The 13,973-nt window shown below is 41.5% G+C and overlaps 1 protein-coding gene across 4 annotated transcripts in view; it reads right to left on the reverse strand.

Annotated features, from left to right (window-relative positions):
* Nucleotides 1-13,973, reverse strand: part of ctnnd2a (catenin (cadherin-associated protein), delta 2a) — a 302,050-nt gene that overhangs the window by 250,325 nt on the left and 37,752 nt on the right. For all 4 annotated transcript variants that reach the window (XM_015354990.2, XM_015354991.2, XM_015354992.2 and 1 more), the window contains exon 2: nt 2,772-2,913. In XM_015354990.2, the coding sequence (XP_015210476.1) occupies nt 2,772-2,900 (129 nt within the window). In that variant the 5' untranslated portion in view covers nt 2,901-2,913. The remainder of the gene's footprint in view (nt 1-2,771; nt 2,914-13,973) is intronic.

A 13,973-nucleotide genomic window follows, 5' to 3' on the forward strand; every position in this document is an offset into this window, starting at 1 on the left:
CATACATTTCTGTGACATCCTGCACTCTGCTGATTGGACGGGTTTGTTTTTCAGACTCCCGACTTTTTACATCTCCCTAAAGTCCACTCTTATGACAAATACATAAGTAATGAAAAAGTTTAGATAGTTCTTTTTCTACTGAGGCACTGCCTGGGTGATGTGCTTTTACTGGTGTATTTGTGGTACAGTATGTGAAGCACACTTTGTGTAATGTGAACTTGTATAAGGAAGGATCCCCCTGAGTGATACTCCATCTGAGAGCTGCTGTTCTTTAACCTCTAATTCACCAATGTGTGTCCCCCAGCCTCTCGTATTCAGGCGGCTGCAGGGTGCTGCTCTCTCACAGCCCAGAGGTGCTTTAGAATCATTATCAAGGTTGTAAACTTGGGTATCTGTACCACACTCTACAGGTCTAAGTTATTCAGGAAGAAAGATGAAGAGCTCGAGAGCTGGATAAGGATATTTGCAATGACTAAAAACACAAAAGAACACGTGCAAATAACATGTTTTTTAACTTCAAGGTATCTACAGGATAAGAGCAGATACAATTCCGAATGACTTGCTTGTAAGGCTTAGTATAACTGCATTTTATTCTATGTACTAGATGGGTCCTGCCAGAGTGCCCACAAGGAGGACTGGAGCTCTGCTGGGTCCAGCTCCCTGAGAAAAGCCCAGCCCACGCAGAAGACACGCTGGGGGTCTCCATCTCCAGGCTTGCCTGGGAGTCTCAAAGTCGTCACCAGGACAGGTGTTGGGACAGACTCCATCCACACCAGCGTGTCCACAGAGAGCAGGTCCTTCCTTGGAGCAGTCCTGGGCAGTTTTAGTCTTTCCATCTTCCGCAAGCTGAGCTGAAACTCAGCCAGCACCTCAGCACTTCAAAGAAGCCTTGTCTTCCAAAAGAAAGGCAATTTCAGGCTAATCAGTGCTTGAATCGTCATTGAACCAGCTAATTCTCGGTTTCGCTGAAGGATCCTAAACCTCTATTTTGTCTCTCGGCTCTCATTTATTTTAGTTCTATTAATTATTTTCACAATACAGTCTTTTTAGTTGAATTGTGATTTTGGTCTTTTTTAATTTAGAATTTAAAAAAAAACCTGAACAACAAAATGAGGAACTTCCTCTGAAAAGACTACCAAACCAACTATTCTGACTCCATATTTTTGTACGGAAGAAACAGAAGTTGTCCTTTTGTGTCGTGCTTACTGTGAAATCTGTAAAGATATTTTCATGTTTCAACATCTACACACTATTAAGGAGCGTTAATCCGCATCTTCTCCAAGTGAGTCATTTTTGCGCTTCCTGACTAGTGAACTGACGGAACTGCTGTTCGCTAGACGTCTGTCACGGTATTTTTATCTCAACAGTATGATAAAAGAAGGAGCTCTATGGAACAGAAAGTATTAAAGTGGTACCTGACGAAGAAAAGATGGTTGTGAACTGTTATTATTAGTAGCAACCCTAGTGACAGCAGTCACAGTAATAGAGTGTCGCATTATCTAAAATCATAGCATTATACTGCATAATACCATACCAACCACGGCCCCTTTTGTTAAATCATCTTGTGGTTTTCACGTTTATGGCAGCTCTGCGGCATCGAAATGGCACTACCGCTGCCCTCTGACAGCAGCACAGCCTTCTGGAGCCCCCGCTCTGTCGGTACTCTGTGGTTCAACGCCCCCCGAGTATTTGGCAAGGTAGCGTACCAGCAGCTTTTTCGAGCCCTCAAAGATCTGTGATCGATCGTGAAATTATTTCTATTTTATTTTCTGATTTCTACGTGTTCTCAGAAGTAACTTGCAATAAAAAGATAACTAATTAAAAACAAATCCATGGAGCTGAATGATTCCATTTGGGCTGTACTGAAAATGTGCACATACAGTAAAAGACTTTTGTTTCTGTGTTTTCTTGCTACAACTGTACCTGTAGATACTTTTCATTCTTTTTAGCTGAAGAGACAGGTCTCTGCTTGGCGTATGTACACACTCATGGTCATTCCACGATATCACCTTACTAGTGAATACCTCTAACCCCTGATTACACCTGCAACGCACTTCAGCACTGATTCCACTAAACATCCATAGCTGTTCATAGCAATATGGGCCTTTTGTCAGACCACAAGCTCAATTGCATACCGAAATTTAGTTTGCAATCAACTGCAGATCTATCAAGAATATGTCCTTTTTATTAACTAATCATTATTAGTTGAATGTATTAATTACAACTCTTACAAGAACACTATCTCCAAATTCCAGTGAACTTAAAAAGCTGCATGTGTCTCTGTTCCCTCCCCACAGCTTACGTTTGATACTACAGTATAAATGAACAGAAAGATAAAATTAAATTTCAAATGAATGTTATTTTTATTCTGCCATTATGGTTGAAAGCGGCACACGTTCTCAGCGCCTAGGTCTGGAGGAACATGAGGCAAGATGATTATTTTTTTCTTATTTGATTTTCACTGCCTCTTCTTTCTTCAGGTCTTTTTCCACAAGCTTACAGCAGTATAAAAGCCACTGGGCAACACCAAATGTCCATCCTTACCCTGTGTGACACACATTGTCTTCTCTTCTCTGTGTACGAAACTGTGGCAGCCAATGCACATACTGCACGAGCCACAAAGTGTTGAGAGCTGTGAAAAACTAACCAACTGGAAGGAGAACAATCATTCTATCAAAAGCAATGGCCACTGGCAACTTTTAGAAAGTGCAAAAGCAGCAACAACACCCCACCAACAAAGATTATATTGCAGCAAAAATGACCAAACGTACCTGTTCCTTCACTGAGGCAAGAATGGCAGAAGTTGTCTCTGTCTCTGAACCATCCCCATTGGAGGCATTCAGTACAGGGCTCAGCATGGCACTCTTCTCAGAGTCAGAAGGCTGGTCTGGAACAGGCATACCTCCTCAGCTCCTGCAGGGGAAAAGCAAAAGAAAGATCTTCTTTTTCTTTATTGAACATTTTCTTTGAATCTTTTCACACACACACACACACACAGCACTCTGGGATTTCATAAGCGTTATACTCTCCCCCGCTTAAATCGCCGTCCCCGGCGAAGGGCTATCCCACCCCGCTCTGACACCAATGTAACGCAACGGGGGCTCAGGCGGGCGCCCTTGCCGCATCTGGTCAGCCCCATCCCGACTGAGGCTCGAACCCGGGACTCCCGCGTCTCTCTGCAGTGACCTAGCCCCGTGAGCTAAAGAGAGATCTCCCTACAGCCCAGTAGCTGTAGTCCTGCTATCACAGGGAAGGGCGGTGACATCACCTGCTCTGGTACGCCGGCTCTTACACAGTGCCTGTCGGCCGTAAGCGTTACAATACGTTACCTCCTCAAAATACACCACAGAAAAGCAATTTGTAACTATTTAAGGTTGTATTCTCTGAGTCTCAAACTAGTTTAATCTGTCTTTCACACTTTAGTGTAAACAGTTATATAACTCATATACCAGCTGGTGAACTGAATCTCAGAAAGCGCTTTTGGAAGCAGCTTTACCCGTTAATTTTCACACAGTGACTCTAATCTGATTTCCCAGAATTATACTCATGAGGACCCTGTAGCTAGAAATCCAAACCCAAGGGCCTTTGTGTTGTTCCAAAACACTTTTAACGGGTTATCAGCAGAATTGAATAAAATAAAATAATCATAGTGTGCATTTGAGCTAACAGAAATATTATAGATAATAAGGCCATTAGAGTTATTAAAATACTGTAGCCTGATGAGGACATATCTACAAACGAGCCTCACAGTCTGCAATAAGTTCCAATTTTGTCTGACTGTGGAAGTTGTTCTCTTCATTCACCTCACCTGTGTGGCTCACAGGGGGCTTTCGGGACCAGCAGATCAGGCTGAGGAGTGACAAATGTCTTCGCCACCTGAATTCAGGGAGTTTTGAGCCAGGACCTCAGGGTTAACACTCCTGCTCATAAAAAAGGAGTCGTGGGAATTTTACTAACCAGGTAGTCAGGACCTCACTTTAACATCTTGTTAAATCACAGTGTCCACAGTCCCAATACTGGGCAAAGGTTTGGAAGTCCTTGACCAGAAGGAGGAATGCCCTACGGAACCACCTACACCAGTGACGCTGTGTTTCACCCCAGGACTGCCAAGGCCCAGACTTCGCTTCTGAGAGCTGACAACAGGCTACAAGGTGGTAACACTGCTGCTTAAAGATCCATAGTGCATATTAGTGCATTGTTCACTCAACAACATTTGGCAAAAAATTAAGTCAGAAGAGTATTTTCAGCCTGTGGTTACATGGCATGTTAATTTCCAACAGATGGCAATTTTTCTATTTGCAAAGATATTCTGTTTCACTTTTTTTGTGAGAAATGTGTCCAATACATCTGATTTCCTTCCATACTGTTAAAAATGAACCAAAACATAACAGATCTACAGATGAATAATCCTTCCCCAATAAAGTAAGATACAAATTCATCCCATCTCCTCATTCGTATGATAAAAAGATTATTACATTTTAAAGCAACCACATTCAAAATTATTTAGTGTTGCAATTACTGTTTATTGCCAGCTCATCTCAGAAGTCCAGCATTGCAATAAATCAAGAATTTTGTTCTGAGGAACAGCATTTGCAGATCTATGAAGCAACACAATTTTAATCAATACCTCTGATCATTCTTCATCACCGACTTAATGGCCAAAACATTATATTTTACTTTACTACATAAAACTACTCATTGACACCTACAGAGGTAATTACATTTATTGTACATGACGCACTCTTCCATCATTTTGGATAAAAAAATATAGATATTCAGCCTCGAGCTATGATTCAGGATAATACATTCAAAACACACAGCATCTGAATTAAATTAACTTTCTGACGAATCCAGCAGTTTTTGTGAGTGATAAGCCATAATGTCTTTTTAATGTTTACATAATTGCAAATTATGAGCCTCTACCGTATTTCTGTATGCATATTTTCTTGTGCATGATGATATTAGTTGGATGCTGGGAGACCTCTTTACGTCACGGGGCTTCCTGCATGTGTTACTATGTTACTGTAAGAGAGAGAAAATGTCCAGCAGCAGAAAGCTGGTCTGTGTGTGTGTGTGTGGGGGGGGTCTCTGTGTGTCTCTGTATGCCTGTGTGTGTCTGTGACTGTAGGTCTAACATCCCATCTGAAATGCAGCATGAGTCCTCCTGCAGCACAGTGTCTCCAGTCAACACACAGGAGAAGGTCTGGAAAATCTGGTCTGGAAGGAAGGGTGTCGCCTACTGGACCACCAACACCAGTTTCAAAATATTTGCTAGGACATATCCTATCTCTATAACTTCGGAAATTAGTTTTCGCATTTGAACAAGGAGGTGCCAGAGCTGTGTTCAGAGGTTGGGTGTTCAGACAGATACAATGTAAGGGCTGTCAGTGAGCTCAGGCACTCATTCAGCACAGAGTAAGACTGACATTTCTTGTTTAAAATGTGGAGATCCTGCCTATAGCTAACATTCAAATGTACAGTATCTCTGTGGCTTTTATTCATGAGAAATGGAACAAATGAATCCGCAGTCTTTCTTTGAGTAATTCGTACAATCGGCGCAGCAGTGACCATGGAGAGTTGATCAGACTCCTTAAAGACAAAGATTGAAGTATAAGAAGTACAGTATCACAGGTCAGCTCCATTTTTCAGTTGTTACATTGTAACATCTGTTTTTTGGAATTTAATCCAATCCTCAATTTGACCCTTCGAGCACAAAGGAAACCTGACTGCTGATCTATGACAGCAAGTGTCACATGAGTAAGTGACATTCATAAAGCCATACTGAAACAAGCATTTCCAGATTTCTAAACACACCTGCAGAGCTAAACCAATCAGTGTCTTGAAGGTGCTAATTACAGACCAAGGAATTCTCATAGTCTGTTTAACAGTTTCTTGATTTGTTACGGTGTTATTATAACATTGAAAATACGATTTTCATTAACATCTGCCATGTGCCAAGAAAAGAAAGAAGGGTTAATAAACTGTGACATATTTACTCAGGAAAGGTTAAAGGTTTTTCAGTCAAACACCTCAATAATAAATGTTCTCATTGTTAACTACTTTTTATTTTAGCATGCAGAGTGGATTCCCCGTAGTCTCATTAAAATGCAACGCATTACTTACTTTGCACTGATAATTATGTAGGATACAATGCTTGCACTCCGTAACCTAAATTTGTTCTAAAAATATCCATCAAGAATTGTCTCCATGTAGCGTTTTATTATTTCAGCTTGATTTGGTTTAAAAATGAATGTTGAAGCTTCTGTATGAGGTCAGACATCTTTCAATCGTCACAAATAAACAAACTGTTTACAGGACGTCCGATTGTCATTAGGGTTTGTGGATCCAGGCTACAGTTTTCTCCTGCTGTTATTGGTAAATGGTCAATAAAGACTAAGCTTCTGCCTGGCTAAACAGTTTCTAATGCACTACGAAGACAACCAGGGGAATTCTGCAGTCATTACCACCACTTCCCTGCAATTATCTAGGACTGCAGCCATTTCAACGATTATTAAAGATGTTAGCTACTTTTACTAAAGCCTGACCATTTAAGAGACTTAAGTGAATTACTGTGTTGAGTATTGAAGTAGAATAATAATCTTTTTAAAGCTGACTAAATCATTCATCAAATGGCACCAAAATACCCTTGACTGCTAAAAGCCATTTATGCTGAGCCTGCAACTTGCTTGTGTGACTGGAAGGCAGGACATGTACTGCATGTCAGGACAGAGGCTCCAGAGTGGCTCAGCAGCCTGTTAACACACTCAACCCAAAGCTGCGGGTTCGAGTCTGGGTGATGTCCATATCCACATGTGACCTGGCTGAGCACCACCATCCCTCAGCCTGCCCGAGGGGAGGGTGGGATTTGCCAGCAAGGACTCCCTCACTCCTGGCAAAGCCCTGGGACTCCTCAGGCACCTGGAGGCCTAAGGCCTCTCTTCCAGGTGGCGCTGAATCTTCTGCACAGGGCAGCAGATGGCAAGGGCTTCAAAGAGCAGGCGGGTCAGAGAAGTCAGGTGACTGTTCCCCACTCTCCCATGTGGGCTTGTCGTTGTGAGCCGTCGGAGTGAAACACTCGAGTGATTCCAGACTGAGTGGGTTTGGAAGAAAATAAAAATAAGTGGAACACATTCTAATTAAGCTAAGCAATTCCAGGCCATGTTAACTTGTATTAAAGTTACACTTGCGACTCACTGCAGGAGGTGTTCCTGTAAAGGCCATTTCTAAGACATGGATATTGCAGAATCCATCTCTAATTGAAAATATTAGGAGAAACTAACCAGGCGGCAGTGCAAAATATATTTCTAACTCATGAAAAACAAAAGGTTTCAGCCAGTTCCAGGCTTTTCCACCAAGGATATTTAAAGTTTCTACCCTTGTCTTTGATGGCTGTGTACTGTATTTACAATAGAGTTTCTAAGCCGCTGACAAAGGCCTGGCAAAGCTGAACTCATTAACTGTGTCTGATCCTTGTGGTAAATCCCCTGCACATGTCACTGATTTAGTCAGACACATAGAAAGGGAACTGAAATGGTCGGATACCGTTCCTCTTAATCATTCTTGCTGATAGAAAAAAACACCAGGTGATGGATACAGGGCACATCGCCTTTCAGCCAAGTGGTAAAGTGCAATCAGACTTTGAAATCCGCTGCCACACAAAAGAGCTGGACTAAAAAACGGGCTGAAATTTCTTCTTGAATCGACTTGCAGTCGCTTATATTTGTGGTCAGGTGAAAGAAAAAAAAATCAGTATTGACTGTGACTCATCGATGGTAGGCGCACAGGTTGCAAGTACCAGAAAGGCATGATCACTGAAGTGTTACCTGGAGAAATTCAGTCTGAGCCAAGTCCTACGTCCAGCTGTCAAGGTTAAACAAATGCCTATACCCTTTTTGAGTCACTCTCTTGTGGGTGAAAACGTGCAGCATCATACACCAAAGGAAAAATATAAACGAATTAATTGCATACAAGCTTCACCAAACAGATTCCTTCTGATGCTGTGTCCAAGTGTCTTATTAATGGCCTTGCTGTAAATAGGGATGCCCTATTTTTTTCTTAATGGATGATGCATAATCCAGAATCACTGCACACAGTGAAACCAGAAGCTCTAGCATGTCAAGTAATTATTTTACACACATTATGAGGAAAAGATGTGTGTTTGTGTTTTACTCTTCAGGTGATTTCCAGCTTTGTAAAGACTCAAATATTCACCCTCCCCCATAAACCACAGCAAGTGAGGAACACAGCATGTATTGTACCTGTGCTGCAGTATTCTTACAGTATGACTCTCTTTAACTGAATACTGGATTAAAGGTAAGGTCATTGTGGTGAGGTGACCACAGTGGACACCACACGGCTTCTTTTTTAAGGAAGTGTGATGCCGAATGGCTGTGTGCTTCAAGTGAGCACCATGTTAAAGTAGGGTGATGCTTCCAGCACTAGATAATATCTTGTTGCTTTGCCACATTTCTTTTAAATTTATTCTATCACACAAAACTTCTCCTGTCCCCGAAGAGCTAAAGCAGAAAAAATTCGCTTGATACTGGTTGTAATCAGCTTTTCTTTGTAGTCCTTTAGTTTTCATCTCCACATGAACTTTGGTTGCTGCTCTGATTCTTTTTTTCTCTGAGCACTTGGAGGATGTTGCCTTAAAAAAACCCAACAATCCTGCATGTTGATTTCATGCATTCTGGAATGTTTTGTTTACTTAGCGTGCTTCCTAAGAAGAGACCCTACAGCTGCCCTACAGCTTACATGCACAAATGTTCTCCTTACTGGAGTATCATTGTGCTATCCTCATGCGAGGTGATCTCCTGCACACTGCTTATCATCCAGCAGGTCCCCAGGCATTAGTCTGGGCTACAGCTTGTAACAGACTTCTAAAACAGTTGGCCATTTTGCTTTTAAGTATATTTTACTTGAACTACAGGATCAAAGAAGGTCCTGCTTTTATATGCTCGTTTGCGCTCCTTAATAATTTATTGTGCTGTATTTCTAGGGCTCCCTATCATACCTTTTGCGCCATGTTTTCCTGATAATGTCAGATGTGCAATAGGTATTGCACTCACTGGTGCTGCACAGCTTGAAAATAATTGCTTGCGTAACCAGGTCTTCCTGGCTTGAAAATGGGTCATATTCAAGTGGAACGTCAGCACTCACAACCCAGATTAGAACTGCTATGTCAGGCCCCTGCCTGAGCTCTTAACCCACACTGTCCGGACAAGCACCAAGCCCAAGGACAAAGTGCCGAGTGGCACTGTCGTCCCAATCTCACTCTTTCACTATGAAACCTGTTGCATGAGCCTCCCGCTGTGCAAGTGACACAGGGAATCAAAATGATTTAAAATGCAAGTGTAGGTGACCACCTGGCACCACGCAGGGTGGAGAAACGAACTCCAAAACTATACATGGAGTATAAGAAATGCTGGGTATCAAGACGCTACTTATGAAAAAGACAAGAGAGCAGACCTTTTTGGAATCAAAAGTAAAAACGGAAACCAAAGGAAACTATGGTGAAGTGCATTGGAAGTTGAAAATAAAGACGCACTTCTTCATGCAAAGGGATGTGGGAATATTGAACAAGCTACCCCGCCATTCCTGTTGAAACCAATACTCTAGTCAAGGTTCTTTCAAAAAGAACACTAGATGAGATGCCGAAGCCATTAGTTACTAATATCCAAACAGGCTAGATGGACTCCTCTCACTTGTAACCTTTCTTAGCTGCAAATAATAAATAATGTGAAAATTAATGCTGGTGAATACCTAGCAATTACACATCCAATTACTGCTGAAAAACACACTACTTATAGTACAGGTATTTATTTCCTTGCAGGATATCTATTAAAACAGTTTTGTTAAAAATAGTTTGTGTAATGTATTAGATGTTTGAGATTTATGGCTAGTGAATGATTTTAATAATAAAGCTTCACAAATGCTTGAACAAGGGCCTTAATGCTCATGCTTATCACCAACATTTCGCAGTCCTGACACAATATTTTTGTATGTATCTAAAACTCTAACTCAGCCCAATACTTTCCCTTTTCTGAATCAAATAAGGTTTTCCTTGCCATCAGCTATATCACTGCCCTACAAAGAGACACTGGGCAGTGCCCACCTCACCACTTGGGACATTATGAAACAACAGAAGAACATCCAGGTAAGACACTGTCCTTCCCTGTGTATTGAAAAAACAGACAGTGTTTATAAAAGGCAGCAATCACACCCGCCATTTCATGCACCAGTTTCCAGCTTGTTCTGAAACACCTGGGGACACTCTCATGCAGGACTTTTGTCTTTTTTGTTTTTTGAATTTGTACTGTTGCAATTCTGCAGAGACAAAGAGTGGCAGCCTTGTTGTTTCTTCTTTCATTTTTAAAGCAGCACTATAAAACTTTCATGTATCGAGCCATAAAACAGTATAAAATTCCTGCTTTTCGACAAAAAGATTAAAAAAAGATTGAAACTGCTTGAAACGTGCAATACTTTTGTTATAGAAAATCCAGCCGATTCAACAGTTGAGAAACCATTAATTAAAATAACTTGCTGCAAAAGAAAATTAACATGTAATTATGTAAAGTTGGGTTATGCATTAATGATTATCTGAGGTTAATTAAAGTGAAACTACAGATTTCAAAATGAATGTTGATTGTTGTCTCCATCCTATACAAATTGCCAGGAGCATTTTCTTCTGAATTTTTCATAGGCAAGGTCTGTGTTGAAGCATCAGGTCAAATGGCTTTTGAAATAGAAATTAAAACATTTGTGCAAAACTTCTAATGAGTTATACTGAGATATAGAGGGAGGGATAGAAGAGAAAGCATATAAACTGTTATTGATTATCAATTACCATCTAGATCAAGTGATCTGGTGGATACTAACACATAAAAATAATAAGCAACATCAAGGATGACTCAGTTAATTGTAAAAGCTGAACTTTTGTTTTGCAATTCTACAACAACATTAATGCTCAACAGTTGTACAGAAGGAGTATTTAAAAAAAATGCACAAAACAACAGCTTCACACACATTTTTCCATTTTCTTCCTGCTGATAGTCACACGCCCCTTTAACAAAGACAGTGAAGTGCTGGTGAGTGGAGCTGTGTCCCTGTGGTCCCTCCGAGCGCCCCAGGCCTCAGAGATACAGTACGCTGCTCTCCAGATACCCCAGGGTCCTTCTCTGCCAGGGAGACTTCCAGGTCCTTAGGGGATCACATCACACCAAAGGGCTCAATGAGCCCCTATATATAAGCAATACAAAAGGTGCTTGTGGCATTATGACAGGGCTGGGACTGGACTCTGGTGTTTAGAGTGGTATAAGAGCACAGTCCTTGTTCTGTGCCAGAGGACATCACAGCCGAATGCCGCCTGGCATCTTGATTTGGCAATGTGGCAGTGGCTCAGAAAGCAAACCAACTCAGCAATTAGTCCCAGGCTGCGTACACACAGCCAGCCTGTAGCTCCTTCCCCAGCATGGAGGCATCTTGAACCTCCGACCTGCTCTGGTGTCAAGAGCCACTGAGTCAACAGCGGAGCCTTATTTCATCTTAAATGCACTGCTTCTGCAAACCTCTGACAGGGAGTGCTTATCTGCTTGGCCACAGGTCACAAAAGATGGACAAATAGTAATTTAACAGCAATCTTTGAAAGAACTGTTACAATGCATTTAAGTACTTAATGTAGCACATACTGCATGTTGCTTCAATAAATCCAAAAAGTGCCAAGTGCTTGAAATAAACTGCCTTTGAAAACACGCCTTTTTATAAATTGTTTTAGAATGGCATCCTGTTAAATGCAAGACAGCACTGAACTCAAAATCAAACCTCTTCTGACTTTTAAAAAGACTCTGCACACTACTGAAATATTTCACAACACTTCCTACAGAACTCAAGGATGAGACACCACTCAGTGCTACGTTGTAAGAAAAAAATACCCAAGTGTGTAGGAGTGGGATTAAAACAATCAAAGCAACACCATTTTCAAGTACATGAATTAAAGCAGCAAAATGTGAAAGAGTCCTATAAATCTGCAACATGATACGTTTAATTCCTTTTTATTTTACAGCACTGTGAAGCGTATCTCTCATACTGTAAGAATTCATACTGCAGAACCTGTGTGCGTTCCCTCCAGTACAAGGTCTTGCCACTGTGTTTCTCTCTGCACTTGTACTGTAAGTATAGCACAATGACAACCCTCATGTACCCTGTTGTTACGGATCCTGGCTCAGCCATGTTGCAAATGTAGCACATTTGTCTTTTCCACACACAGCAAATGGTTCTATTTGTCCCGTAAAACGGCTGCATTTTTCCTCTCCTTAATGAACATGGAAGCAGAGTCGAGCAACAATGTAATCTAACAGGAAATCAGTGAATAATGTTCCCCGTTCACTTCTTTGGGTGTACGCAATCTCCGCAGCCCGGCCTCATCGTGATTGACTGATTTCCCCTTAGATTCCATATCTTGGCTGCGTTCAGGGGGAGACGTCTGGCGGCCATGCTTGTCTCCTTCCCACGCTGAATCTCAATTTGATGTCTCTGAGAGGAAAATGAATACAGGGGGAGCTGAAGGAGGACACACATGCCAAGCACTGCAAAGAAAACAACAAAACACCCAAGCAGGAGCAGCAGAGAAGTGTTAACTCACTGGAGCACAGCCTGCCAGGGGGAAAACGAAACAAGAGGAAAAAGGACGAATTGGGGAAGAAAGACACTGGGAAAGGAATAGGGAAAAACAATTTCCAAAGATTATACAGCCTTAAAAGTCAGATTGTAAGGGGCTACTATTCAAATATTTAAAATAGTAGTCTATAATCTGCACAGCAGAAGCTGCTTGGGAACTAATGAAATCGAAGTGGAATTAGTGGGCTTATTAAACAACCTCCTCGAACAGACCTCATGGGTTTCTGAGCCACCTCACTCGTGCCTCATGGACTGAAGACACTGATGACACTGAAGACACCGCCATGCCTGTCTTCAGTGTCTTGTGGGCTTTTCTGAGAGAGAATAAAAGCCTGGGATGGATGTGAAATTTGTGGCAGCTTCCTTGTCTGTTTTCAAAATGTTTGAAAGCACAGCACAGAGACAGTGGCTGGCCTGGCGAGATGAGCAGTGTGTGACTACAGTGCCCTCAGCTGTTTGATCTGTCTGCCTGTGGTCGAATGACACACAGTGTGCTGAAGGAAATCTCCCTGGCCCTCCTCCTGTCTTATCAAACCACCTGAAGCCAAGTGCGACAGCAGCACCCTTGGTGCAGTCTGTAATTTCATTTTGCGGATCCTGCCGGCTTTACTACAGGGAGTGCCGGCTGTCAGACTTGGCCGGACACACAGTCCTCCGATCCGTGTGCTCATCCAGCCTCCTGTGTACAACACACTGGCAAGCACTGACAAATACAATGCTTACTGCCTCACAAAAGGCTTAAGGACTTTAGCTTGTCTTTAATGTGTTTTTACATTAAGAATCATTGCTGCAAATGCATTTTCCTTTAATTTTGGAGGGATGCCTTCTGGTGTCAAATCATTAACAAAACTTATCCATCATTTCTGAATAAAGTTTTAAAGTTATTAGAACTGACATTTGTTCTATGCAGCAACAAACAATATACTAACATGCAATTTGCAATACTCAGACAAGGTCTAACATCATGAAGGTAAACTCGCAAAACTGAGATTAATTGATTTTTTTTATTTGCACTAACCCTAATCTCAAGGAATAATGAAAATAATAAAATGCAAAAGCAACATCTGTGAGGAATCAGCTACTGTATAAATTCAGGAGTACACAAAAGGAGATGCAGTATATATGTATTTAATCTTTAGATGTCAGCTTTGAAATTTCCCTGACGTTACTCACCAGCAGACAATTTTATCTACACAATGCTCGTTTTGTACAGCTTGCATTTGAGTGCTTTGGTATAATGCAATGCAACATTTAAAGGGAATCTTCACAGTCTTACCAGGCATTTTTCCAGCTATGTA

Source organism: Lepisosteus oculatus, chromosome 6 (assembly GCF_040954835.1).
Source record: "Lepisosteus oculatus isolate fLepOcu1 chromosome 6, fLepOcu1.hap2, whole genome shotgun sequence".
Taxonomy (NCBI): Eukaryota; Metazoa; Chordata; class Actinopteri; order Semionotiformes; family Lepisosteidae; genus Lepisosteus; species Lepisosteus oculatus.